General features: G+C 50.8%; 2 protein-coding genes across 13 annotated transcripts in view; both read right to left on the bottom strand.

Annotated features, from left to right (window-relative positions):
• LOC133500278 (neuronal PAS domain-containing protein 3) overlaps window positions 1–18,194 on the bottom strand; it is a 77,699-nt gene extending 59,505 nt beyond the window's left edge. For 2 of the 5 annotated variants that reach the window (XM_061818776.1, XM_061818777.1), the window contains exon 1: window positions 10,936–11,306. In XM_061818776.1, coding sequence (XP_061674760.1) covers window positions 10,936–10,985 — 50 coding nt within the window. In that variant the 5' untranslated portion in view covers window positions 10,986–11,306. Of the gene's footprint in view, window positions 1–10,935; window positions 11,307–13,963; window positions 14,176–15,432; window positions 15,452–17,260; window positions 17,310–18,086 lie in introns of those variants that run through there. The other 3 variants (XM_061818778.1, XM_061818779.1, XM_061818775.1) reach the window with 3 other exon arrangements.
• Window positions 18,195–20,991: 2,797 nt separating this feature from the next.
• akap6 (A kinase (PRKA) anchor protein 6) overlaps window positions 20,992–24,594 on the bottom strand; it is a 43,498-nt gene continuing 39,895 nt past the window's right edge. For 6 of the 8 annotated variants that reach the window (XM_061819670.1, XM_061819667.1, XM_061819664.1 and 3 more), the window contains 2 exons: window positions 24,175–24,234; window positions 20,992–22,417 (listed from right to left, as the gene is read on the bottom strand). In XM_061819670.1, the coding sequence (XP_061675654.1) occupies window positions 22,370–22,417; window positions 24,175–24,234 (108 nt within the window). In that variant the 3' untranslated portion in view covers window positions 20,992–22,369. The remainder of the gene's footprint in view (window positions 22,418–24,174; window positions 24,235–24,594) is intronic. The other 2 variants (XM_061819671.1, XM_061819665.1) reach the window with 1 other exon arrangement.

Below are 24,594 nucleotides of genomic sequence, written 5' to 3'. Positions count from 1 at the left end.
CAATTTGATCACTTCAAGTTGCACATCGAGAACGTCGTCCAAGTTTATTCTTTCAAATTTTTACGCCGACAAATGACGACTCTGTTTTGAAAAGGCTCTTTTTTTTTTCTTTTGGAAAATGAAAAAAAAAAATCAATGAGTTCAGAATTTTGCCCGTTTTATTGTAAAGACTATGACGTGCTGATTTTTAAAATGAACTTCTACTTATGAATAATATTGATTATTGACAACGGTTCTTGACGTTTTTCTTGCAAAGATGCAAATTTGTGATCTTCCAATTTCAGATGAAGAGAATGCGCCATATTGACACGGAACCGACGAGATTTCAACTTTCAACTTTCCTTCCTTCCAACGTTGGTTGAACTTTCGATACTTGTTGTAAACGCGCAAAACAAGTGACGGCGGCTGCGTGCGACGCCATCAGAAAGCGACCGCACGCGTACGCATTTGATTGGATTACGACTTTTGCCTCGGGTCGCCCTTTCTCACCAATTCTGTTGAGAACTTTTGCGGTTTGGCAACGTCTCCGCCTCTGACGGCTTCATCGTGCCGTGAACTTCAACTCCCGCTGAAACTCTTCTTTAGAGAATTTACGATGATATTGTCCGTATAATTATCGAAGGGTTTTTTTTTTTTTGGGCCGCCATCGCAAAGTTCGAACGTGCCAATTTGCGCTACTGCCCTCCGGTCAGCTCGCGGCGATCGGTCGGCGCCGCGCTAACGCGTCTTTTGGCTCCGCCCCCTCCACTGGCCTCCTAACACAGTCGTCAACGTAATTGGTGGGAAAGCGGCAGAGCACAAAGCCTGACACACACTTGAAAGGTGGGCGGAAAGCGAGGGAGAGTAGTAAATTGTTCCATTTTTGCGGGTAATCTAAATGCTAACTAGAGGCAACTTATCAGCACAATGGATTCCCGAGCATCTGTTCAAATAACGGGGGATTTGTCGGCCGGACGGCGCCGCGATGGCGGCCAGATTAGGACGCCGGCGACCGGAGCGAGCGAGGACGGAGGACGGATGCCAAGAAATGGATTCTGTGCAAACGAGAACAGATGACGCCCTCGCAATTACACCCGCCGATAACGGCCACGGAGCGCAGCGGGGGGGGGGGGGCACAAGCACAAGCACAAGCATAAGCGCCGCACTTCAGAAGGTCCACGTCGCCATTCAAATCGATGAGCCAATGAATTGTGATCCATTTTTAGGGTGTTTCTTTTTTACTCCTAACACGCAAGCCATTGTCACGTCTCATGTTCTCAGATCTGAAACCTGAACTCGTGACTTGTTGCTAAATGGTCGGCACATCCGCCTCACGGTTCTGGAGACCGGGGTCCAAATCCCGGCCCCGCCTGTGCGGAGTTTGCTTTTCTGCGGGTACTCCAGTTCCCTCCCACATTTGAAGGACACGCACCAAGATTCCAAACGCTCTAATAAGCGAGAGCGGTTGCTTGTTTCTATGCGGCTCGCGACCGGGTCGGGGGGTCACCGGGCCTCTCGCCGGGCGACGGCTCCGATGGGCTGCGGCGCTCCCGCGACCCGCGTGAGGATAAGCAGCATTTGCATTAGCTTTAGCACACTAGCGATGACCATTTCAGGTCAGGTAACACAAAAATGTCAGCCCAGTCATCAGCGCGTGATGCAAAAAAAGTGACAAGACGCTTGTTTTTGCCAAAGCTTTCCGCCGGGCCACGCGAACAGCGGCGGCCAAATGGTTCCGTTTGCCGCAAAGGGGAAGAACGTTTTGCCTGGTCCAGTTTTTGAGGTGGACTTAGCTGAGGTTCCCGACTTTCTTTTCCCAGCAGCCCCAAAACCCGACACTGGATGAATACCGTTGAGCACTGAAAAAAGTCGAAAGTTCCTCCGAAGCTTTTTGGACACAAAGTCAGTTTGTATCGTACAACGTGCGCAAGTGGAAAAAGAAGTTCTGCAACGTAGACGCCAAACGGAAAGCAATAAAACACAAGCGACGCTTTTTCTGCACGATGGCTCCACGGTGACGGTTATTTTTAAAAAAAAAAAAAAAAAGTGCCAAAGTCGAATGAGACACATCTGCCACACGAAGTTGCGGCCCCGCCCCCTTTACTGCCAGTGCCGGATGATCATTTTGGTAACCCTAATCGACCTGAAATGATTTTAGTGGGATTTCGTATCAGACAGCTGGGGCGGCGTAATCTGTCTATTTTGTAATCAAGACGACAGACAAATAATATCACCCGGGGGGTGACGAGTGTACGCCCACGCACGTCGGTCATTCGAGGGGCCGCAGGGGTAGAACGGCAGCCGCGCTTCTGTCAGAGTGCCCCCTGCTGGGCGGCTTTGGCTGTGGAGTCAATCAATAGGTCGTTGAGATCCTTGGAAGTTTCTTGTACGATCGTTATCCAAAAAGGTGCGCGCGAGCGCACTGGCACGTGCAAACATTTGCACACGACTCGCGTGTTGCTGCTGAGCTTTTCTGGGCCGAGTTTCACTTTTCAAAAGACAAAAACTACTGCAAAGGGGGGCGCTAAAACGACGCCTTTCCACCCGCGTCCGCTGATTAGCTGCAAATTTGGGAAGACGATTTGAAAGACCACGACAAAAAAAAAAAATCGATCAGTTAAAATGTCGATTTTAAAAAAATGCAAATACCAAAGGCATGAAAAAGGAGGGGGGGCGCAGAGAATCTTTTTGATTTTAAAATAAGTTGAGCAATCTGGACAAAAGGGCAACATTATTTTATTGACATTTAAGTTGAAAATCATTTGTGTGCCTGCACGTGGGATCAAGGCCGCACGACGCCGCACGAACGGACGGTTTCAGCGCTCCCGTTCGCAACTTCCCAAATGCGACGTCCGACCTTTGAGCCCATTCTGGGCGCGCTGACCCACTCCCAAACGCATCCGTCCACTTTCCAAATCCGCTTCTCCTCACGAGAGTCACGCGACTACCGGAGCCCATCTCGACTTCCCGACTTCGGGACCGGTCGCGAGGTCACCGACATCCGTAAACTAATTCCTCCATTTAAATGTCACGAGCGCTTCGATTGGATTGGAGGAAAAAAATTCCTTAGCCGCGTATCCTCACAAAGATCGCGAGCCGATCCCAAGTGTCAACGGGCGGACACCCCGAACTGGTCGCCGGCCAATCGCAGGGCAGACGGAGACGGACAAGGGCCGCACCGACGGGGCAATTTTGAGTCTCCGGTGAATGTTGCGTGTTTTGGGGGACGTGTGGGCGGGAAGCACAGCCGGGCACGGGGAGAACATGCAAACTCCGCACGGGGAGGGGCCGGGATTTGAACCTCGATCCGCAGAACCGCGAGGCCGACGCTCTACAACTACCTGCCCCATCGTGCATCTATGAATGTCAAAAGCTTAGAAAAGGGTTTTTTGTTGTTTTTTTTTTTTCCCTGCTGGCTGCTGGATTCCAAATATGTCCACGTGATGTACAACAAATCGAACAAATGAATCGCTCAACTCATAGTAACGACGGTCTGGGGGATTTGTCACATCGCAGCTAATTAGCGCTGACGAAAGGGACACGAGCGCTTCCTTTCCCGCTTCCTGTTGTTCTTTCTCCCGACAATGCTAATGATGCTAAGCTAGCAGGAAATGCCATTTACAGTTGGCAAACAAGTCTACGCTCTTGCCGGCTGTCGCAACCACACACCAAAAATGAACGCAAAAAAAAAGCCGCCGATGTCACTCGGAGATGCTAACAATGCTAAACTACCGGGCGGGCGACACCCTGAACCGGGCCAATTTGGAGTGCTCAACTTTCAGCTGGTTGCTGCTCCGAAAACTGCAAAGCTGAACATTGCTGCCGACAATGCTCACGATGCTAAGCTAACAACATGTTCTTTGTCGACGAGCGCAACACACGCAGTTCCCACCCACCACAGAAAGACACAGAAAGCTTTTTTTCCGACATTCCTTCCCACCCGCTCTTGGAGTGGCTCGCTTCTCTCCTGGTTAATGGTTAGCAATTAGCGTTAGCAAATGAGGCTCCTCTCAATGACGGCGCATTCTGGGAATTCCGCCCACGTAACACTTTTGCCTTTTTGAAACAGCCACGCAATTAGACGCCTAAAGGACAAAGAGGCGCAGGACGAGTGGAGGTCGCCCGGGGTGGCGTGGTACCGTCTTCGCACGCACTCATTAGAGATGGAAAAGACTAAATGAACACTCCATTTCATATTTGCGGTGCGTTAAGAGCCAAATGACACAACTTGGGATTTTTAGGAGAGACAAGCTGTCGACTCAATTCAACGCCGCTTTGGCACATAGCGAATAATTTGTCCAAAAAGAGCCTTCAAGCTGTTCACCGCCACTCCCGGCTGAAGTTTAGTGTAACACACACAACATAAAAGAAAGTGAATTGCATTTTGTGTATTTGAAATGAGCAAAGACCGTTGCTGTCAGAGTGGCCCGCGAGGTTAATGCCAACATCCATCCATCCATCCATCAATTTTCTTTTGCCGTCTATCCTCACGAGGGTCACGGGGAGTTCTGGAGCCTATCCCAGCGGTCAACGGGTAAGGAGGGGGGGGGGGGGGGAACGGACGACAACAACCTGAACTGGTCGCCAGCCAATCGCAGGGAACATCGAGACAAACGGCAGCACTCACAATCGCACCGACGGGGCAATTTCGAGCGTCCAATTAATGTTGCATGTTTTTGGAGATGTGGGAGGAAAGCGGAGAAAAGCCACCCTTGCAGGCACGGGAAGAACAAGCTAATTCCACACAGGCGGGTCCGGGATCGAACCCGGGACCTCAGAACTGTGAGGCCGACGCTTTACCGGCCGCCCTAATGCTAACATTTTCTAGAAAAGAGCATTGACTTGCTAATGATTAGCATCTACATTTCCCCCCCCCCCCATAAGTAATGGACATCTGAACAAAATCTTTGGACAGAAGATAGAAGAACACCCTTCACGATATTAGTGCCGAACCAATGAGCTGAGATTAAATGAGGGCGCAAGATTTGGTGGCCTCCTCAAATGTTTCCAAAACAACGTGAACGTCATTTTGCTGATTATGAGAATAAACGTCGCTTTACGGGTTATTTTGTTTCAAGTGGCGAGTTTTGTGCTCGCATTTTCCACGTATGCGCGTCATTTATTATGGCTGAAGGCTTTCGTACAAATTGTTTGAGGGCAATTTTGTTTTTTGTTTTTTTTTTCTTAAGGAACAAAAAAAGTTGACAAACCAAACGTGGGAGTTTAGATTCACTTCAATGGGGGTTGAGATTTGAACACGGTCGCGCTGGAAACGGAGACATGGCGACGGACGGCTTTCCCGTGACAGCCTGGGGGGGGCTCCACACTGCGACAGTCACACAGGAATAATGCGTGTGTGCGTCGCCCTGAAGTGTTGGCGACCTCCAGAGATGCCAACGTCATCATTGCGGAGGAGCCGCCCCCACGCCGCATGACATCATCCAGCCACGCTCACTTTATTAGGGACACTCAAGTACCACTGGCAGTTGTCATGGTAACTGCTAACTGACTGACTGACAGATAGATAAGTCTTGAAAAAAAGGGAGGCTCAGAAAAAAAAAAAATGGATTCGATGCGTCAACGGTTCCAGATTGCAAGCGTTTCTCAAAAGCCGAAATTGGGGGCCGGTTTCCATCGCGTTCGTCGGAAGCCAAACGGCAACGCGGAACGGCTACGGCTAACTTTGCCGGGACTTCGCTAGCTTCCGAGCACGATCGACTCCGTGCTGACGGAGGATCGACGCTATTCGAAAAAAAAAAAAAAAAAAAAGATCGGTCGCTCGGCTCGCTTGAATCCGCATACAGGAAATGTACACTGTAGACATGAAAGCAAAAATGGAACCTGCCAACTACAAATCCAGGCGCACACTACTACGGACACACACGCATAAAGCAGACCAACACAAACCTCGCACGCACGCACGCACAGCTGACGTCGTGTACGTGGAAAGACGTTGAAAGAATCCGACGCAGGACAAATGCGGTCAGTTCAACAAAACAAACGAGTTTGTGGCCCGCGTCGCCGGGGGCCACGGCCGCAATCGGCGCAAAGACGGTTGCAGCGCGTCATTTGTCATCTGGATGCGGGCTCTACGTTTCCTGGGGGGGGGGCGTCCACTTAAAAAGGAGGAGAAAATGGCGGAGGTCAGCGAAAGGTCAACTTTGTCGTCCGTTTCAACAACAAGCGCGACCAGCGAAAACCTGACGACGTCGCGTTCGTAATTTGGTGGAAATGAGCCCGTTCCGAGGGGGCGGAGCCAAAGGTGAGCAAGCGCAGAGACGATTCCAAAATGTCACCAAATGGCGCCAGCGCTTTGACCACTGTATGGTCACATACTGATACAAATACCTCATATCAACTTCATTGCACTTCAACTTGTGGGTGGATATTTACACGATGTCACGCGGTTGTCGCAATGGGGCTCATTTGCATAATCCCGCCTCCCCACGCAACTTCTTCTCGGTATCGGTAGCTCGGCCGGCTGAAGATCCCGGGCCCTTTTCGACCCGCACTTTTGGCTGCGTCGACTTTCTTCGGACGCGCAGGTCATTGCTGGCTGACCAAACCCGACCGCCGGGCAAAGTTTTCAACGCGGTGGACGCGTAGAAAAACAAACGTGCGCATGAGGAGCGAGAAGAGGAAGAGGAAGAGAGGTGTGTGCGTGTGTCTTAATGACTTTGCTCAGAGTGTGGAACGGACTTGCAACTTTTTAAAGCTGATATCATTCTCACTGCTGATATGTGGCTGTCATGTGACCTCACGCACGCGATATCAGGATGCGTGCGCGTCTGAGCGTTTGTCCTTTAACTCGAGAAGAAAGACTGAAATGGATTCCACGCACAAAGACACTCGAGCTTTGGGATCAAATTTAAAACGGAGCCCGCCAATCCCCACAAGTTGTCTTCAAAAGTTGCGCAGTGCTGACATTTGAACTGCGCCGCCTCCAAATGACCAAAGTGACACTCGTGGCATTTGGCGCAAAACAATCAAAAGACACACAGTTCATCTTGCAACGAGCTGAATTCGACTTTGACTTTGCGTCGCTTGCTCGCGGTAACGTCACCTCCACAGTGTTGCCATGGTTACAGTGGGCAACAAAAATGAGACGTATGTTGTTGGGTTTTTTTTTTTTCCATCTCCAAATTGAATGTTTGTTTGAAACACAAATTCACGTTTTTATACTTTTACGCATATGTTAAAGGTGAGTGAGCTGCGCTTGGATGCTGACATTTTGAACAAGTTCATTCCAAATTAAATTTGGCTTTCGGAGAGGCCAGTTTGTGTTGACATCCGTTCATTACAAACTCGGGATTGATGAACAAACGAAACGGCTTAGCCTAGCCTAGCTCAGCCAGTGTGTTTTAGCACAAGTTTGAGTGTTAGCGTGAAATATTTGGGATCGTGAACGTGAGCCGAGGTGAGCTCAGGACGGATGCCGCCGTTTTGGACACATGCAAAAGTGGGCCCGCGTTTCAGGACGGACGATGCTTTTTGACGCTTACATTCCGGACAAACGGAGCCACGGCAAAGTTAGCCGAGCTCGGCCGAGACGAGCGTCCGTGCAAATTCGGGTTACGAGGTGAAAAACCGTTGGTGGATTTTGTTCATACGTCGATGGCCATATTTCGAACAAATGAAATTGCGCCGCATTTAGCCCGGCCGGCCTAGCTTAGCCTAGCCTAGTATTGACGCACAAATTGAAGCGATAGCGTGAAATTCAAGACAGATACTTGAGCGAATGGAATCCCGGCAAAGTTAGCCCGGCTTAGCGTTAGCGCAGAGAGACGCAAAAAGCCGCTTGACAAACGATGCGGGGAAGCGAAACCTGCAGAGGAAATGGCGACTGCGCGCGGGAGACCCCAAAACCGGCGGAACAAATTGAAAGTCGAGACCGGATTCGTCACGACCGGCCGGGACGCGCGTACGCAAATCGACGTCTGAACGCAACGGCGCAAAGAAAAAGGGGAGACCGTCGGATGTCAGGAAGAGGCCTTTTCCTGTCCGCGTGGACATTGAGGAGATCCGGACAGAACCGGATCTCCGCTCCGGAGATTCCCTCGCAACGACACACCAAAAACCTGCAGGCCGCCCGATGAGAAGATGATCAAATCTTCAGCTGGGAAGACATTTTCCTCGTCAACAACAACAACAACAACCAATGATTTGTTTACCAAACCGCACACGCGCACACATCGGAGGGCGACGACGAATTTGTTCATCGCAGGCGCATCAAAGAACAAGCGCAAATGTTTTGAACAAAAAGGCAAGCAGCTGACTTGATTTCGATCAATCTGACATTTTGCAACAATGACACGCACACAAAAAATCTTCTGCGTTTGTTTGTCACGTTTAAAAGTCGAACTGTAATTAGCCAACAATCACGCAAAATCAATTTCTAGTTTGCAAAATCTCACTTCAATGCCGCTGGCTCAAACATTTCAACACCTCCGGTTAGGAAATAGGCGTCCGTGCAGACGCCCGATTAGAGAAGTTGTTGTTGTTTTCCTTTCGGCTTGTCCCTTTCGGGGTCGCCACAGCGTATCATCTCAGATGAACGCAAGTAACGAGTAGAATTATCAAGTCAACTTTATCCATCAATTACAATCATCACATGAAAAATGAACAATGTTGGACATTATTATCAAATTCTTCGAAAGCGCTTTTGCAATGTTTATTCCTTTTCCTTTTTCTTTGTCGTCCTTCCTGGCAGTGCGACTTCCACAACGTAAACGTAAGTTGAGGTCACGAAATGTCAAAAGAAGATGGACGCTTCCGAGCTCGCAAACTTTGCGGCCATCTGAAAACTTCATTTCATACATTTCAGTCGCGTTTTGTTTTTTAAATGGCTCCAATTGACACTTTGGCAAATTTCAATCCAGTTTCCGGTCTGAGCAGCGACGGACACTACGTACGCATGTCAATAATGTGCACACCCTGTCACGGTTGGTGTTACGCGCTCAGAAGTGCTCACTCGAACAAAAAACACACCAAAGGCCGAAACGAGTGAGCGCGGAGGATCTTGTTTATCGAGTACCAAGAAGGGCTTTTGACACAGCGTACCCTGACTTTGAAGGCCAGACTTTTGACGGAATATCTGGCACCAATCGTGTGGGGGGGGGGGGGGTGTTATTGAAGCCACGTTTTCCAAAAAGCTCTGCATTGATTGCCGCAAATGATTTAGCCATTTATTCGTAAGAAGACTAACTGGATGTACATCGATGGAGAAAATTTGATGTCGCGAAAACGGGGTCATGTGAAGAGTGAGGGCCACGAGCGCGGAAGGCCGCAACGAAGACGTTTGCGGGCTTTTCTGGGAATTCCAGACTTCCTCTGAGCACGCCACCTCGAAAGTACAAATATGACTCGATTGAAAATGAATGTCTGTCAGAGCAACATTCACAACGAGTCTTCCTGTTGCGGCAAATTGGCGTCCGCGCAGATGCCCGATTACAAGAACGACAAGCGCGTCAGCGCCACAGCACAGGAAAGCAACACGTCCGAAGTTGCGGGTTCAACTCCGGCCTGGCCTGTGTAGAGTTTGCGTGCCTTCCTCCCCTCCCCCACGCCTGCGCGGCTCTTCCGCTTTCCTTCCGCAGCGTCAAAACGCGCATTCAGTGAAGATTCGCAGGTGCGGAGGCCAGTGCCAATGGTCGTTGGTTACAATGAGGCCCGCGATTGGCTGCCGACCAGTTCGGAGCGGGCCTCGCCTCTGGTCCCGAGAAAGATGGACGGGCGCCAAGCGCCCCCCCCCCCCCCCACACACACACGATGATTAAACTTGTGACAAAACGTTTTCTTCCGCTTTTGTGGTCCTGGGGTCATTTGTCGCGTACGTGACCGCCACCCCCGACCCAAAGAACGTCGCGTTTAAGAACAGTTTGCGCTTGTCTTCATGTCGCAAATCACACATTTTCAAAATCCTGTACACATTAAAAGTCCTGTTAAAAGGATGACAAGCAAGAAAGGAAAAGGTCAAGGGAAGTGCAGTCGCACTACGCACGTAACAAACAACAAGAAAAAATTGTCACCATTTTTCTTCTGGAGTGTGTCCTTTGTGTTCATTTTCTTTCAAATCTAATTATGTAATAACATTTTGAATTAGCAAATTTCCTGTTGAGGACGACGCAGCTCGTGGGAGGCCGGCCCCGCGTCACGTTTAATCGGACGGATGCATCTTCAAATTTTGTGCTTTCCAAAATTGCATTTTGGACAAAAACATTTTTCAAAGATGAGCATCGTGTGAAAATCATGTACGGGATCTCCACAATCTGTGATGCTGGTGTTATACACACACACACACACACACACACACACAAAATGTGTTTTTGGGGTTGTTTTTTTTTTTTTTTTTGGGGGGGGGGTCAAGATAAACATGGCCTCTGACTACTAATGTACCCGTGACATAGACTAATTCCTTTTTTTTTTTTTTTGAATTATTATTATGGCTGCTTATGCGCTAATTCAATGGCGTCCTGCTTTGCGTTTGGCTCCTGAAGGGAAGTTATTGACCCTCGCAAAATGAAAATATGAACGGCACACAAGTGCAACCTTTGTGAGGATAAGCGGCTCAGGTACCGGCTACCTATTCCCAGACGAATCGTCATCACGATCACGTTAGGAGCTCTCGGACTGGTGGAAGGGACACGAGACCCACACACGCGCGTCATCTCGAGAACAGAAAGGAAAGCAGAAGCAGCCAGCCAGCAACAAGTCAAATAATAATCATCATCATCATCATCATCATAATCCTTCCAAATAAAAGGTTGAGGAAAGCTCAACAAGTGCGGAAGCGGCAGGCAGCATCGGAGCGCTCACGTGACGGCCGCTCAGGTGCCTTCACGTGCACGCGCCATCAAACTTGGAGCGAGCTCTCGCGCACGCACCCGCACACACCCCGCACTGTTGCTCAGCTTGCACGCGCACGTCAACACACACGCGCCCGCTCGTTCGCGTTACCGTTGTGCGCGCGCGTGCTCGTGCTGGACGCTGGCCTTGGTGGGCGCCATGTTGCCGACGTTTCGCCTTGTCGTCCTCTTCCGCGCAGTCAGGCGGCGGCGAGGCAGCGCCAATGCGTCACGTCGGCCGCGCGAGACAAAGCCATGTCCGTGCGTGCCCGTGCCCGCGCCCGCGCCCGCGCGCGACCCCGCAAGGCGCCTCAACTCCCACGCGCGGATTTGGGATATTCAAAAAGAAAAAGAAGAAGAAGAAATGGAGGCGAGGCGGAAAAATGCAAGCGGCGGATGTCCGAGCGCGGGCGGGGACGACACGCCGGTGGGCGGCGTGGCCCCCCTCCTCCTCCTCCTCCGTCGGCGTGTTTTCTCTGCCGCAAACACGCCGCTCGCTCGCTCGCTCGCTCGCTCGCGACTGCCTCGGTGCGCGCACGCGCGCGCGGAGGGGTTGGGTGGGGGGTGGGGTGGGGGGGGGGGATTGTTCGGGCTGCTTGATTGAATTCCCCCTCGGTGGCGTCTTCCAGGTTGCGTCCGATGATGTAAAAACTCCCTCGCAAATCGCACACGCACGAATGATCAACTTGCTACTTTGTTTGCGGGTTTCACACACGCACGCACGCACGCACGCACGCACACAAACCCAACAACAACAAAAGCAAGAAGTTGTGCGGTTGTTGCATATTCGATGTGAGATTGCGTGTTGAGCGCCTACAACGGGGCACTGTTGCGCATGAAATGCAAGCAAAATGCAAAAAAAAATATGATCTCCGAAATCGTCTGTATGGAATGACATGCGCTGGCTGTCTCGAAGAGTCCGTTCGACTTTGGGAAGGATGCTGAGATCGCGGAGCCCCGAAGAGGCGTCGGCTGCCTCTCTGCGCCAATGACCTCCCAAGGTCAAAGGCACGCCGGCGTTCTCGACGAAGGCAGCCTTCAAAACCTTCCTTCCCGGGACGGTTCCGTCAATCTTTTCTGCCTGAGGAATAGCGTCGTGGCAATCCAATGACCATAAAATGTCCGTTATTGGGTTTGCGTCGGCGGTGACGTGAAAAGCGTCGTGAATTTGAAAACGAGCCCAAAACGCCAGTCGAGAGACGAAAAATGAAAGGCGGCACATTAACGACGTTTTGAAAAAGAAAAGAAAAAGTGACAACATCGCTGCCAGATGGAAACCTTGAACACAACTTCGCCCTTTCAAGCTTGACCCTTTTGCAAAACAGACCAATCTGCTATGTTTTCGATCACTGTTTTTCTTTTTCATGAAATTGAACCTTTTGGTTTGCTGTTGTTATCGACTTCCTTCTCGTCTTCTCTCACAGTTTTGCTTTGCCCTCAGCGACTGAATACGCAAAATTGATGATGAACTAGTTTTGAAATGAGAAATCCAGGCAAACACTTTGCTTCAGTCTTGTCCGATGGATTTTCAAAATGGCGTGTTTGCCCCGGACCTGGCTTAGCCGGGCCACGGCCGGCCCGCGCCCCGCGGTTTTGACATTGGAAATGAAGCAATTTCACATATTGATTGGTCGCAAAACCTGCGTTTGATCAATTATGTGCGCCGGTGACGTGCCGACGTCCTTCCGAGCCCGATTATTATTTGCGGGGGACGACGGAGGAAAAAAGATTTTGAGCTCACGCATATAAAAAAAAAATAAATAAAAAAATATGTTGTTCTGTGCAGATTGAAATTTTCATTCATGTATTTTTTTCTCTCTTTTTTTTTTGGGGGGGGGGTTTTCTAATGGAAGCGATCTGCGCCGGGAAAGGCCGAAAAGCAACTGAGGCAGTGTTGAGTTTGACGAACTTTGCGGAACGTTTTTGGCCGCCAATTTCAAAATCCATCAATCCATTGATAACTTTTGATGAATCGGATAAAAAACAAAAAAAAAACATGGATCCCAACCGAAATTGGAGAAGCCTTCCAAACCACCAAATCAAATCAATTCAATTGCTAATCGATGAAGCGACTAAGCCGTCCCAGTCCCCCAAAGACCTCTGCTCGGACATCTCGGTGCCGCGCAACTACGTCCGGCTGAGAGGAGGAGCTTCAGGCGAGGCGACGCTTTGCGGCCATTTTGCCGCATCGAGAGGAAATTGAAAAGCTTTCGGGGGGCTTTGGAAACGGCGGCAAAAGTTCGGCTTCACCGCAAACTTTTGGGGACATTTTCCTCGTGTCCAAAGTGGAAAAATTGACATCGGTCACATTCCAACAACACGCGAAACAGCCGGCCCGGCGGACCCTTTCGTAGCTCGGGAGCCAATCCCAACGGCGGGACGGCCGCTTTCAGATAACGCTGCCCCCACCCCAGCAAGATCAAAAAGGCCACTACACTTGTCACCACGGGAGAACCTCGACGTTTGCGTCGACCACCCCAAAGTGTCAGAGGAGCAGGAAAAAAAAAAAAAAAAATCATCATAAACATTGTGCGAGGAACGAGGAAAGCACCAAAGGAGACAAGGACGCTCAACTTGGGGGGGGGGGGCAAACGAGATAAAAATGCGCTTCTCACCCGCCGAAGCAGAACTCGCCAGTGGCGTCGGCCAGAAAAAAAGACAAATTGACGGCCGCCGGGGGGGGACGTTTTCACACAAAACCACAGCAAACGCAAACCTCAAGACTTCTGGACCTGTCAAGACCTTCATGTTCACGTCTACATCTCCACAAAATCGATTCTCCTTCATTTCCTTGCCAACGGTTGCAGTTTCCAAATTTAGGGACGTGACAGCCCCAAACTCCCCACTTTGCCTTTGAAATCTTCACTCCTACGTGGCATCTTCAGACATACGATTCAAAACAAGATCATTTTTAATTCGACAAATGTCAAAAGCTTCTCCCCGTCAAAACGTGACTTGCCAAATTAAAAGAAAAACGGTTGAGAATCAAAAGCCGAGATGCGATCGTGCGGGCGCGCCGCAACTCTCGTTATTCAATGACGACAATAAAACGGTCACACGGGGAGCAAATGCGTTAGCAAAAGTGGACTTTGGCTTGCATCGGTCGGCGCGTGACGTGCTACAGGTCGGTCGTCCGGTACCTCTGCTGGTAGCCCGGGAGTCGGTGCGCGCTCTGCGGGCTTCCGTTGGCGGCTCCCGGGACCGGCACGCGCCCCACCGGGGCTCCGCTCACCATCCCTCCGCCTCCGCCGGTAGCCGACGCCGACACCTGCACGCTGAAGTCCGGGAAGATCCTGATCATGCTGCCGGCTGCCCGCACAACCGCCTCCTTCCCTCCCCTCGTCTTCTTCTTTTTCTTTCGTGTCTCTTCTAATCTTCTAAAGCAACTCTGGAAGTCCGCAACATCATCATCGCACCCCCACCCTCCAGCTCCGACTCCCCCCCCCCCCCCTCCCAAAAAAAAAAAAAAGAGCAACGTAAAGAAGCAAAAGCAAAAGCAAAAGCAAAAGCAAGTGCGCTTTAGCGAGAGCGCCGAGTGCCGCAAGTGTTCTTTCCGTCGCCGTCACTTGTTGTCGCCGGCTCGGCTCCTCGCGACGCTCCGGTGCGTCCACGCCGCTCGCGCCGCTCGCGTCGCTCGCGTCGCTCGCGTCGCTCCGCGCACGCCGACAGAAGCGCCTCGCGCTCGGCCATCGTCCCCGCCGACTGCCCGCCGGAAGCTGTGCGGCGCGACGATACGCTGACGTGCTGCGTGCGCGCGCACGCGCCCATGTGGAGGAATGTCGCTTGTGCGCGTGCGCGCCAAATCCGCGAAAATGATGACGTCCGTTTGTTGACGTGCGGCCCAAACGGCTTGAAAGGAAGCCCCGGGACTCATTTGAGAGCGGAGGAATGATTTGACCTCAAATGTGACATTTTCAGACATCCAAAAAAGACTTTATCATCTTATTCGGGCTCGTGCACACACATTTCCGGGGCTGGTGCTCAAGCTCCCTCCCCTCCGAAAAGGACACGCGTCGTTCATAGGATCCAGAATGATATGGATTATGCGGAGGCCCCCCTTTGCCGATCGCCGACATTCGTACGTCACGACTCGGATAACGTCGCAATCGCGCGATGAGGAAAGTTTTGATTGGACTTGGTGCGACGTCTCATGATGCGGGGCTTTCAAGCCTCGCGACGTGCGGGGGCGGGCCACGTACGGGCTGCCGGCGAGGGCGTGTGACATACGCGAGTCGGCATCCGACACGTGTAAGACCGAAGTGGTTTGAAGGGCGATGTCGGGCGACGTCGGGCGACCGTCGCGAAAGATGCCCCGTTGAAAATCAAACGGAATCCACGTAATGGAACCAATTACATTTGTTTGCATTTGGATTACTTGGAACGAATGCATCAAGGGTCATGATCCTGCCGCTCCAGCACAAGCTGTGCGGCTGCGCTGATTGGGAGGCGCACACCTGCTCCTCACGCGGCCGGATCATCCCCCGTGTATAGCTAGGACCCGGTGACGACTGGTCCTCCGCCAGTTCGTTGAGCTTCATGTCCCGTTCCAGCACTCTCGTGCTCCTGACTGAACCTGTGTGTACCGACCTCCGTCCGTTCTCCGACCAACCTTGTAAGCCTGACTCCTTGACACTTCTGCCTGCGTTGTTTCCCCGTGCACCGGACTGCCTGCTCGATCCCCGAACTCTGCATACAATAAACGTGTCTCTTCTTGAACTACCTCGCGTCTTCCGAGTCCCTGCGTTTGGGTCCTACCTCTCGTTCCGATGGGACGTGACATCAAGAGACCATCATCAAATGGATCATTAGGATTGATCACGTCTGTGGCAAGTGACAAGAATACAATTCAAATGGCAATCACGGCAATTTCCAAAGGCGACGACTGTTGACGAAAACATTTTCTGCCAGGAATGGAACACGCCAACCAAATGACGTCATCTCCTCTCGGGTCATCAGTGAGTCCGCAACGGCTACGAAACGTCACTCCGTCGCGACGCGAGTCACGTGACGCGCGGCGGCGTCACATCGCGGCGGTCAGGCGACGCGCCGAGTTTCACGTCGTCAGGCGACGTCAGGTTCCCGAGGTGATGACGTCACAACGGGATGCGGCATTCAGGGACGAGCGTCGCGCGAGCCGCCGGACGTACGCACGCGGCAAACATTTTGATTGAATCGTACAACACGGATTTGTGACGACGACGACGAGGTCGATGAAATCATTTCCGAGTCGATGATGGGGACGTCCAAAGGCGTTACCGTGACGACAGGGACAAGCCGAAGGGGCGTCGAATCGAATCAAGCGTCGCCAAAAGCGCGGCCGGCCCGACGGACGTTAAGGCGCGGCGCCGTTAATATTTGATGACTATTTTCCCGCCGCGACGCTTGATGGATGAGGTCGGCCGGACGGGGGTCAAAGGTGACGGCGGAGCCCGAGCTCGCCTTCCCGCCGCGGTAATGAAAGCTGAAACGTTTGCGACGCCTCCTCGGGCCCGAGTGATGAATAAACTGCTAACGGGAATTACGCGCACGCCGGGTGACGTGGACACGCACGCTTATCTGCATCCCCGCGTATGCAAATAATTGATAATGGACAACTTATGCCTCGGTCATACTCCGCGCACGCGCAACGTCATCTTAGCGGCACTCCTCAATATTCCAGTGATTGATAATTCTGTCCGCGGCCCGCGGGCGAACGTGGCGCGATGATCGACGGCGTCTCTCGGCCGCCGCCGCCGCCGCCGTCACCTTCACTTTGCTTCTTTTTTGAGCTTTTGGGACGGCGAGCGGCGTCTCACCGTCTTCGGATCAAATTGTTTTTGAAATGTCTTCGGACGCGGCCGCGTCTCGCGTCAAAAGCGCTCCGCGGACACGCAATTAGGTACACGACGCGAGGCCGGACCGATCTGGACCGACCGTTTGGACCATTTGAACGATGCGGGTCACCGGGCCAAGTGCGAAGCGGAGCTGCGTCGCTAAGCTCGGAAAAGCTCCCGGCGCGGATGTCAACATCGCGTCGGGTGTGGCTTCATGATGAAGCGCTGCCTCCGCCAGGGAAAACACAAGACTTTGTCTTTGCAGGTGCTGGCGACGAAAATTCACGAGATTCGGTCCCGAGTGGGCGACGTGGAGAACGCCCGAGCTCCGCCCCTCGTCGTCATGGGAACAAAGGCTATATGCGTGAAACAGAGGCGCAGTCCCGGCTTTAAATAAAAAAATAAATATGAATCATTGCGTGGATGAAAACCAGTGAAGAGAAATGAATTCAAGCAAATGTTTGAATTCATTGACAAGGCAAATTTTTGAATGAACGTTTTCATCAAAGGGCGCTGCCGGCGCCGCATTTTTATTCGCCGCACACGCGCTGGGTTCACAGTCGGATTTCTTCCCGTTAACGCCGCGCGCGAGAGCCTTTCACGGCTCCAAACACGAACTCTGACCTTCAGTCCAGCCGAGTCTTCAGGTCGTCGGCGCCCCGCAGACCACGACCTGCAAAACACGCACTTCAGTACGCGCGGACAAACTCGCAATTACGTACAAAGGACGACGTGCCGCTTGCCTTGTTTTCTTTTTCAACGTCACAGATACACTGCAACAATTTACGTGGCTATGAAATACAGCAAGAAATGATGCCACAAATCATTTTGAAAAAAGGACCAAGACAAAAAATGTCCTAAGCACATGCGCATTATACTTCTGCTATTTACAGATTTTGGCCAGGAACCTAACTTGTTTTTTTTGTTTGTTTTTTGCAGGAACTCCGCCATATTGTTTTGCCCGACGGCCACTTATTCAAACATTTTTTCCATCGCAATTATAATGAACGGCAACGCATATCCTGCGCCAATAAAGCGGGCGGCCATCGTGAGCATCAACTCAATATGTGATGTGCTAAGATGATGAATTTGACATTACAGAGTCGGTGACACCTTCACTGACAACTCACGTGAATATGGTTCCGAACCTAGCAGAGAGCTAATAGTAGCATCTAAAGTTATCAAGCTCTCAACATATTTCCACTTCTGAACAAACGTCAATTAGCGGCAAGCGTTGGCTAACAGGCACAATCCAGCTAACTTGTGGAAATGCTTCGTAAATAGCATCTATTAGCAATCATTAGCTAATGTTAACAGGTAGCTAACAAGAACCGCCATCAGCAAAAAGTCAAACCTTAGAGTAGAGAAGAAGGGCAAAGGCCGTTAGCAGCCACTGGCTACATTTGTCAATGCTAAAGCTAAAAGTGTTCATGAGGTCATTGCTGCTTACGTGTCAAGTTGGAGCGTTTCTTGGACTTCCGGAACGTGGAAGGAGAAACACGACGACGTCACACAGGAAAAGCGAAGCCGAGACGGGAAATCGACGCCAGACTCCGCCTTCTTCTTCTTCTTCTTCTTCTGCACTGCACTCGCCGTTTGAAACCATAGATATCGTCATTTGCTAGATTTGACGTACCCCCCCCCCCCCTTCCATGAGGTATGCGCCTACCGCAATGCTAAGCTAGGAGAGGCAAAGTCGCGGTCGCCGTATCATGTTTGGGGACGATCAAATCAATCAATCCAAGATGCGTTATTGTCATTACATTGCTATGAGTACTCTCTTCATTTTTCTCTCTTGGGTACTTTATTATGTCATCTGACCTTGTGACGGACCTTTTGTTTTACGTTCTGCAAGAAGGGGACTCATCTCCTCGTCGGACGCGGATGTTTCTGGAACTTTGGAGACGTGCCCGACTTTCGGCGGAGGTTCTGGAAAAGCGCCGCTGCGGTCGACAAGTAGCGACCCGGCTCGGTTCCCGCCGTCTTTTGGACATTTCCGGAACATTCGTTTGGACGTTTGGCCCGTTAGCTCGTGTGTCACGCGAAACTCGGCTGTCTTTGTGCTTCAATTTTGTGCTAATGATTGTATTCCGTTTTATTGTGTGTGATTCAATTGTCTTCGAGTCAATACAACTGCTTGGTTGTATTTTGCCGGTTTGACCAAGGAGATTTACAGTAATCCCTCTCTACTTCGCGGACCAAGTATCGTGGAATCAGTGCGTGGCGGATTTCCCAATCAAACAAAAGCCGAATCGCTGTGTGCTAATGCGCCTTCCCCCAGTTTGATGACATAGACCATTGAAGCAAAAAAAAAAACAACAACAACAGCAGCAGCAGCAGCATCCGTTAGTCGAGTACCGTGGCGGGAAGCCGCATCGACAGGCTGATATGATGCAACATCCCCGGCAAGACCACAAGGACCTCACAATTTGCGGTTTTTCACTTTTCGCGGGTGGGTTCACCGCGGAAAAGGAGGGATTACTGTAGTCTAAATTCGGAGCCCCCGTAGCTCAGTGGTTCGAGCACTGGTTTGGTAAACCAGGGGTTGTGGGTTCGTATCCCGCTCGGGCCTCCACTCCCTGAGAAGGGAGGCGTCACGGAGGGCATCCGGCGTAAAAATTGTGCCAAACATCATCTGAGATGACACGCTGTGGCCACCCCGAAAGGGACAAGCCGAAAGTAACCTCCTCCACTGTAGTCTAAATTCACACGTAACAACATGACTCGCGCGTACAACGAGATAACCAATATAAATACAACATTAGATCTACGATAAAGTCATGCAGATGAAATATATAAAGCAAAGTCTCAATGATATCTTGTGCGTGGCCGCGGATCGGCGACAACTGCAATAACCTCTCACAGGTTTGTCAAATGTTCACCGTGGATAACACAATTTGCGTTGAAAAAAAAAAAATAACGTTAAGCTGGCAAAAGTGGAGAATTTGGGGGAAAAAAAAAAAAAAAAAACCCCGACAACTTGATGTCAATGTTAATAGCTCACCGGTGCCAAAGCAAAGCAAAATGGCTGCCACGTGAACATGTCGCTTGGCCGGACCGAATGCGGGGGTGACAACCGTTCCTTTGAAAAATGGTCATTTCTTGAATGTTTCGTCTTTTGGCATTTTTCTTGAATCAATGAAAATACTGTGGAATGATATCAGAGAACATCGGGTGGCGCTAGAGCATCCGGGTCGGTCCGTCCGTCGTAGTTTTCGCTAATCTCCGTGTCGAAAAGATGCGATGACGCCATTTCATGTTTGTGGTCCGTAACTCGACGGAAACGTCACGTAGCTTGAAATACATAAATAAGAATGACGTACGTCGAAAACTTTGACAATGTGCACGTCGACATTGTCATCGTCTTCGGCCTTGTAATTGTATCCATGTCAGCGCATCGAACTCCGACTCGCCAATCTTTACGCCGGACTCGAAATAGGAGATCGTCCGCAACATCATCATCGTCGAAACCCAGATGAGAAGGACGCGCTCGGTCGGGTCCGACGGCGGAGCGCAGAGTCCGGAGCCAACACGGCGCCGTTTAGCCGTCGTTACGCTGCACGGACGGGAAGGGAAGAAGTCGGCGACGCGACAGACGTCAGTGACGTCGGCCCCGACCGGGATTGGTCTCAAATCCAGATTCAAAACTCCTTTCATTTCAGGGCATTGACACTTTCAAATGATATTTTTTTGCATTTTGGTTTTGCACGGAATGCGCTATCATTCTCATTCCCGGTGCTAAAACAAAATGTATTCATTTTGATCTGCGTGGGAAGGGAAACAAGTTTTTACTTGGAAGGTGTTTGCACTCCAGCCAGAGTCGACCGTAAATTCATTGGCGAGTCCTCCGATCGATCAGAATCTTCGGTCGTCGCCTTCCTCACCCGTCGTCGTCGTCGTCGTCTCCGTTCCGGTGCCATCTTTTCACTTTTGCAAAAAAAAAAAAAAAACCCACCTACTCTTCTCCTTATTGTAGTTTGTTTGGGCTTTGGAAAACATGGATATGTTCTTTTCATGGACAAACGCAGTCGAAACATTACGGATGAAATACATTTGCTCACCCTTTGAGCTGCAAGTGGACTTTGCCGCTAAGTAGCCTCCCTTTGCCAAGCGTGACGATTGCGCAATAAAGACAAACGTGCAAAACTTGACTTGCCAGAATGATTAGCCTAGCCAAACGTAAGTCTCGGGGTAGCTCACCCCACGGTAGCGATAGCCTGAGGCGTCCTGATGAGTTGGTTCATCAACCTCAGATGAGGAGCGAAAGTCTTTAGCTTAGCTTAGCCTAGCCTAGCGCGACATTGCCACTTGCGTCAAAACAGCCAAACGAAAAAAATGAGGTTCCAAATGATCAATTAGGATTAGAATCGTTTATTTGATCTCAGTTTCTTTGACAAGCTGGAGGAAAAGGAGCAAGAACAAGGAAAGAACAAACAAAAAAACCAAACAAATCCCGCTTTCTCCCAAATGTTCGCGTGCAGAGGAGAGCAAGAAAGAAAATCCTTTTTCTCAAACCCAAAACTGAACTTGGCTCTACTTTCGTGAGAGAAAATCGCCACGCGCTGGCGTCTGGTGGTTCTTGCGCTGCGAGGCGACACGAGAAAGACCGACGTCAAGTGAGGATGATTTGGATTTTTATCAATATGTGGCGGAGGCCAGCATGCCCCTCCGCAACTTCGTCCGTCCTCTCAATTTAAGCAACTTGACGTACAAAGACGAGCAAAAAGGCAAAAAAACGATTGACGATTCGGAAGCGGGAGACGTGCAGCGACGCACGCAAACGCACGAGCGCCGTTGGGCCTTCGCAAAGGTCCACAAGTTGTGCCCGACGGCCACCCAGGCAGCCACGAATCCACTCAAAGCGTCGGGCAAGTCAAGTTCCTTCTTGGCCAACCAAACCTTGTTGGGGGGGGGGGGGCAACCTACGTTTCGCTTCTTTCCTCACTGTATTTGACCAAGTTCCCAATGTATTTTTTCTTTCAGAATTTAAAAATCACATTTCTCGTTAAATATTAAAACCTAACCCTGCACGAATCATTCATTTTCGGATCGCTCACTCATTTCATTTTCATTTCAATTTGGGCCAGCATTATTTGCTATTCCTCGCAGAAAACTGCTTCATCACGTTTTGGTTCATTTTCGTTATCCAGTCGTCAATGTCAACTAATTGCAGATTTCTGCGGATTTGTTGGGGTTGGGGGGGACGGGGACTTGATTCCTCTTTTCATTTTTGACCGATACTTAGTCACCTTTTCATTGACAGATTTTTTGAGGCGCATTATGACTGCAAGGTCCCGCTTATGAGCGCTTGATCCCACAGTTATTCCAGTTTTTATGGATTAATTTTTGATGGGATTCCCCCCAACCCTCTGAGAAAGGTCATTACAATGAGTGTTAATGATTTGGGGATTTTTTTTTTTTTACCCCACGAATAGTGCCCCCCACCCCCCACCCCGCTTTATTTGCCCCATTTCTCTCTTCTTTGTGTGTGTGTGTGTGGTTTTTTTTTTCTTTTTACGCGATACGCAGCTGTTACAAAATCAATAAAAATCCACGGCAATCGCAGGAGACCCCCCGCTCTTCAGGAAAGGTTGTTCGACCCCCCCCCACCCCCCCCGACGCCCAACAAAACCCAAACCGAAAGGCTCCGTCCGTAAGCTTTGCGGTGGCGACGTCCTCCTCAGACTTTCTCTTTCCGCCGGCTTGCGTTTTCCGTTTTCTCGGTGGCTACGTTCAGCAGTCGCACGTCAGCTGGATGCTTCCGACTCCGGGTCCGGTCTGCTTGGGACGACAAATCAAGTTCAGGGGATGACGCTCATTTGACACTCGGGCCACGCCAGCTCAACCCGCTTCTTGCTGCGAGCTTCTGCCACGTTGAACTTTTTTGTTTTGGAATTATTTTACAGTTGCTAGCTAGACGTAACAAGCGTCCCGATGAAACGCAACCACACTTTGGTCACGTGTCTTTGGCAAGTTCGCCATCTTGGCGTCTTTCAATCGAACGCTGCGCTTTTCGTCTCCTTAGTTGTGCTTTTCGCTCTTTTTAGCACCGCGAAACGGCCTCATTTGAGTCCGGCCCACGTACGTGCCGCCATGTTGTGCGTCGCCGTTAGCTCATTCACGCTTTGTGCGTCCCCGATCGTTTTTGTGCATCTTGGACGCGGGACGCACATGAAGCCCGATGCCTGACTACTTCTTCTTCTTCTTCTTCTTTTGGCTTGTCCCGTTTGGGGTTGCCACAACATGTCATCTTTTTCCAGCTAACCAACTCAAATCATCTTTCTTCATTGAAATGAACGCAAACGCCATCAATCTGTTTCTGCCCCCCCCCCCCCCCCCACCCCAAACACCAACAAACAATTCCATCGAGAAATGTCTGTTCTTTGTTCTGAACGCGGTACCGGGGCAGCAGCGACCGTCGGAGAAAAATTCCTGGTGTGTGTTTTTCCCACACTTGGCCAACAAAGCTGATTTTGATTCTGATGTCGTGTTTTACCCTGTAAAACATCAAGGAATCGATTTCAAAAATCTCAACAGTTTCAGCTCCTTTTTGAATTCGATGCACGCTGCGCCGCTCCTTCCGGTGGCCACCGGTGGGGCTTCCGTCCCTTTTCTGAGCTGCTTATCCTCACGAGAGGCCGCAAGAGTGCCGGAGCCCACCCTTTGGGCAGGAGGGTACACACACACAGCAACTCCATTGAGTGAGCGATTGTCTGTTGCACGCGTTGCGATAACTCGCGTAACGTTGACGCTGGTTTCACGAGGCTGCGTTTCATTGTGTGTGTGTGTGTGTGTGTGTGTGTGAGGGTTACGCTGGTCAACCTCAACCTCCTCATCCTCCCTGTTATGCGCGTGTCTACTATTTTGGTTGGTTTCAGAGTACGAAACTCACCGGTGTGATGAAAGTGAACACACACTTGCGGACCTTCTGCTGTCTGGGTCACAGAACACATCACGAGGCGCATTCATGATTGCCTTAATTGAGACAAGCGTGTGTGTGTGAACAGGTGGGTTGGACTGGAACACCCGACGGGGGTCAGTCGCAGCTGCACGCATCCGTGATATCGTGCGTGCGTGCATTATTTTGTCATGCCGGTACGTACGCAGCTTCATCCTCCCGAGTGTGTGTGTGTGTGTGTGTGTGTGTGCGGAACAACAACCTGCAGCTGTTGGGCTGTCAGAGCGTCTCCGGGACTCACGAGGCCTGCCCTGAGGGCTCTGTGTGTGTGTGTGGGGTGGGGAGGGGAGGGGAGGGGGGGGGCACGGCGGTTCGCTTAGCCCCGGAGGCTCCCATAGGCCACACACACACACACACACGCACATCCTTTTCTCTGGCCAGTATTCCGGTTTGTTTTTAGGCCTTGAAAATGTACACGTGAGTAATAACAATGTCATTACCGTCGTGGGCTTTCGGACCAAAATCGAGCCGACTGCTAAATACATTCGCCGTCGTCTGGCAAACGCTCCCTCGCCATTAGACGACACGGGCGCACAAATATTTCTTTATCCCTACGGATACATATGCGTATTCGACCTACTCTGATTGGCCGGATCGACACTCGGCTCCGCCCCCGTCCGACTTGATTGACAGCGCTTGCCTGCGGGAGGGAAAGAAAAGAGAAAAAAAATATTTATTGTAAAAGATCACAAATGAATAAACGCTTAATAATTATCTCGATGAGGATTACTTTGAGACTTATTTGGGACAACAGCAACCGCGATATTTTGAGACGAGATTGGGATTATTTGGGGGCTACTTTGAGATCGTCGGGATTAGTCGGGACGACGCCCGCGATGGCGCTTTGGGACTCGATTAGTTTTCTTTGTGGCGAAAAAGACCACAAGAGAGCACAAAGCATGACGGGCGAGGGTTGGGGGGGCGGGGGGGGGGGCTCATTGCTATGCGGCGCCTGGCGGGAGCCCACAAAGAGGCAAAAGTGCGAAAAGAGGCTCCGGCG

This window comes from Syngnathoides biaculeatus, chromosome 5, assembly GCF_019802595.1.
Source record: "Syngnathoides biaculeatus isolate LvHL_M chromosome 5, ASM1980259v1, whole genome shotgun sequence".
NCBI lineage: Eukaryota > Metazoa > Chordata > Actinopteri > Syngnathiformes > Syngnathidae > Syngnathoides > Syngnathoides biaculeatus.
Note: the sequence above shows the minus strand (reverse complement) of the source record. Positions and strands in the feature narration are given on the sequence as shown.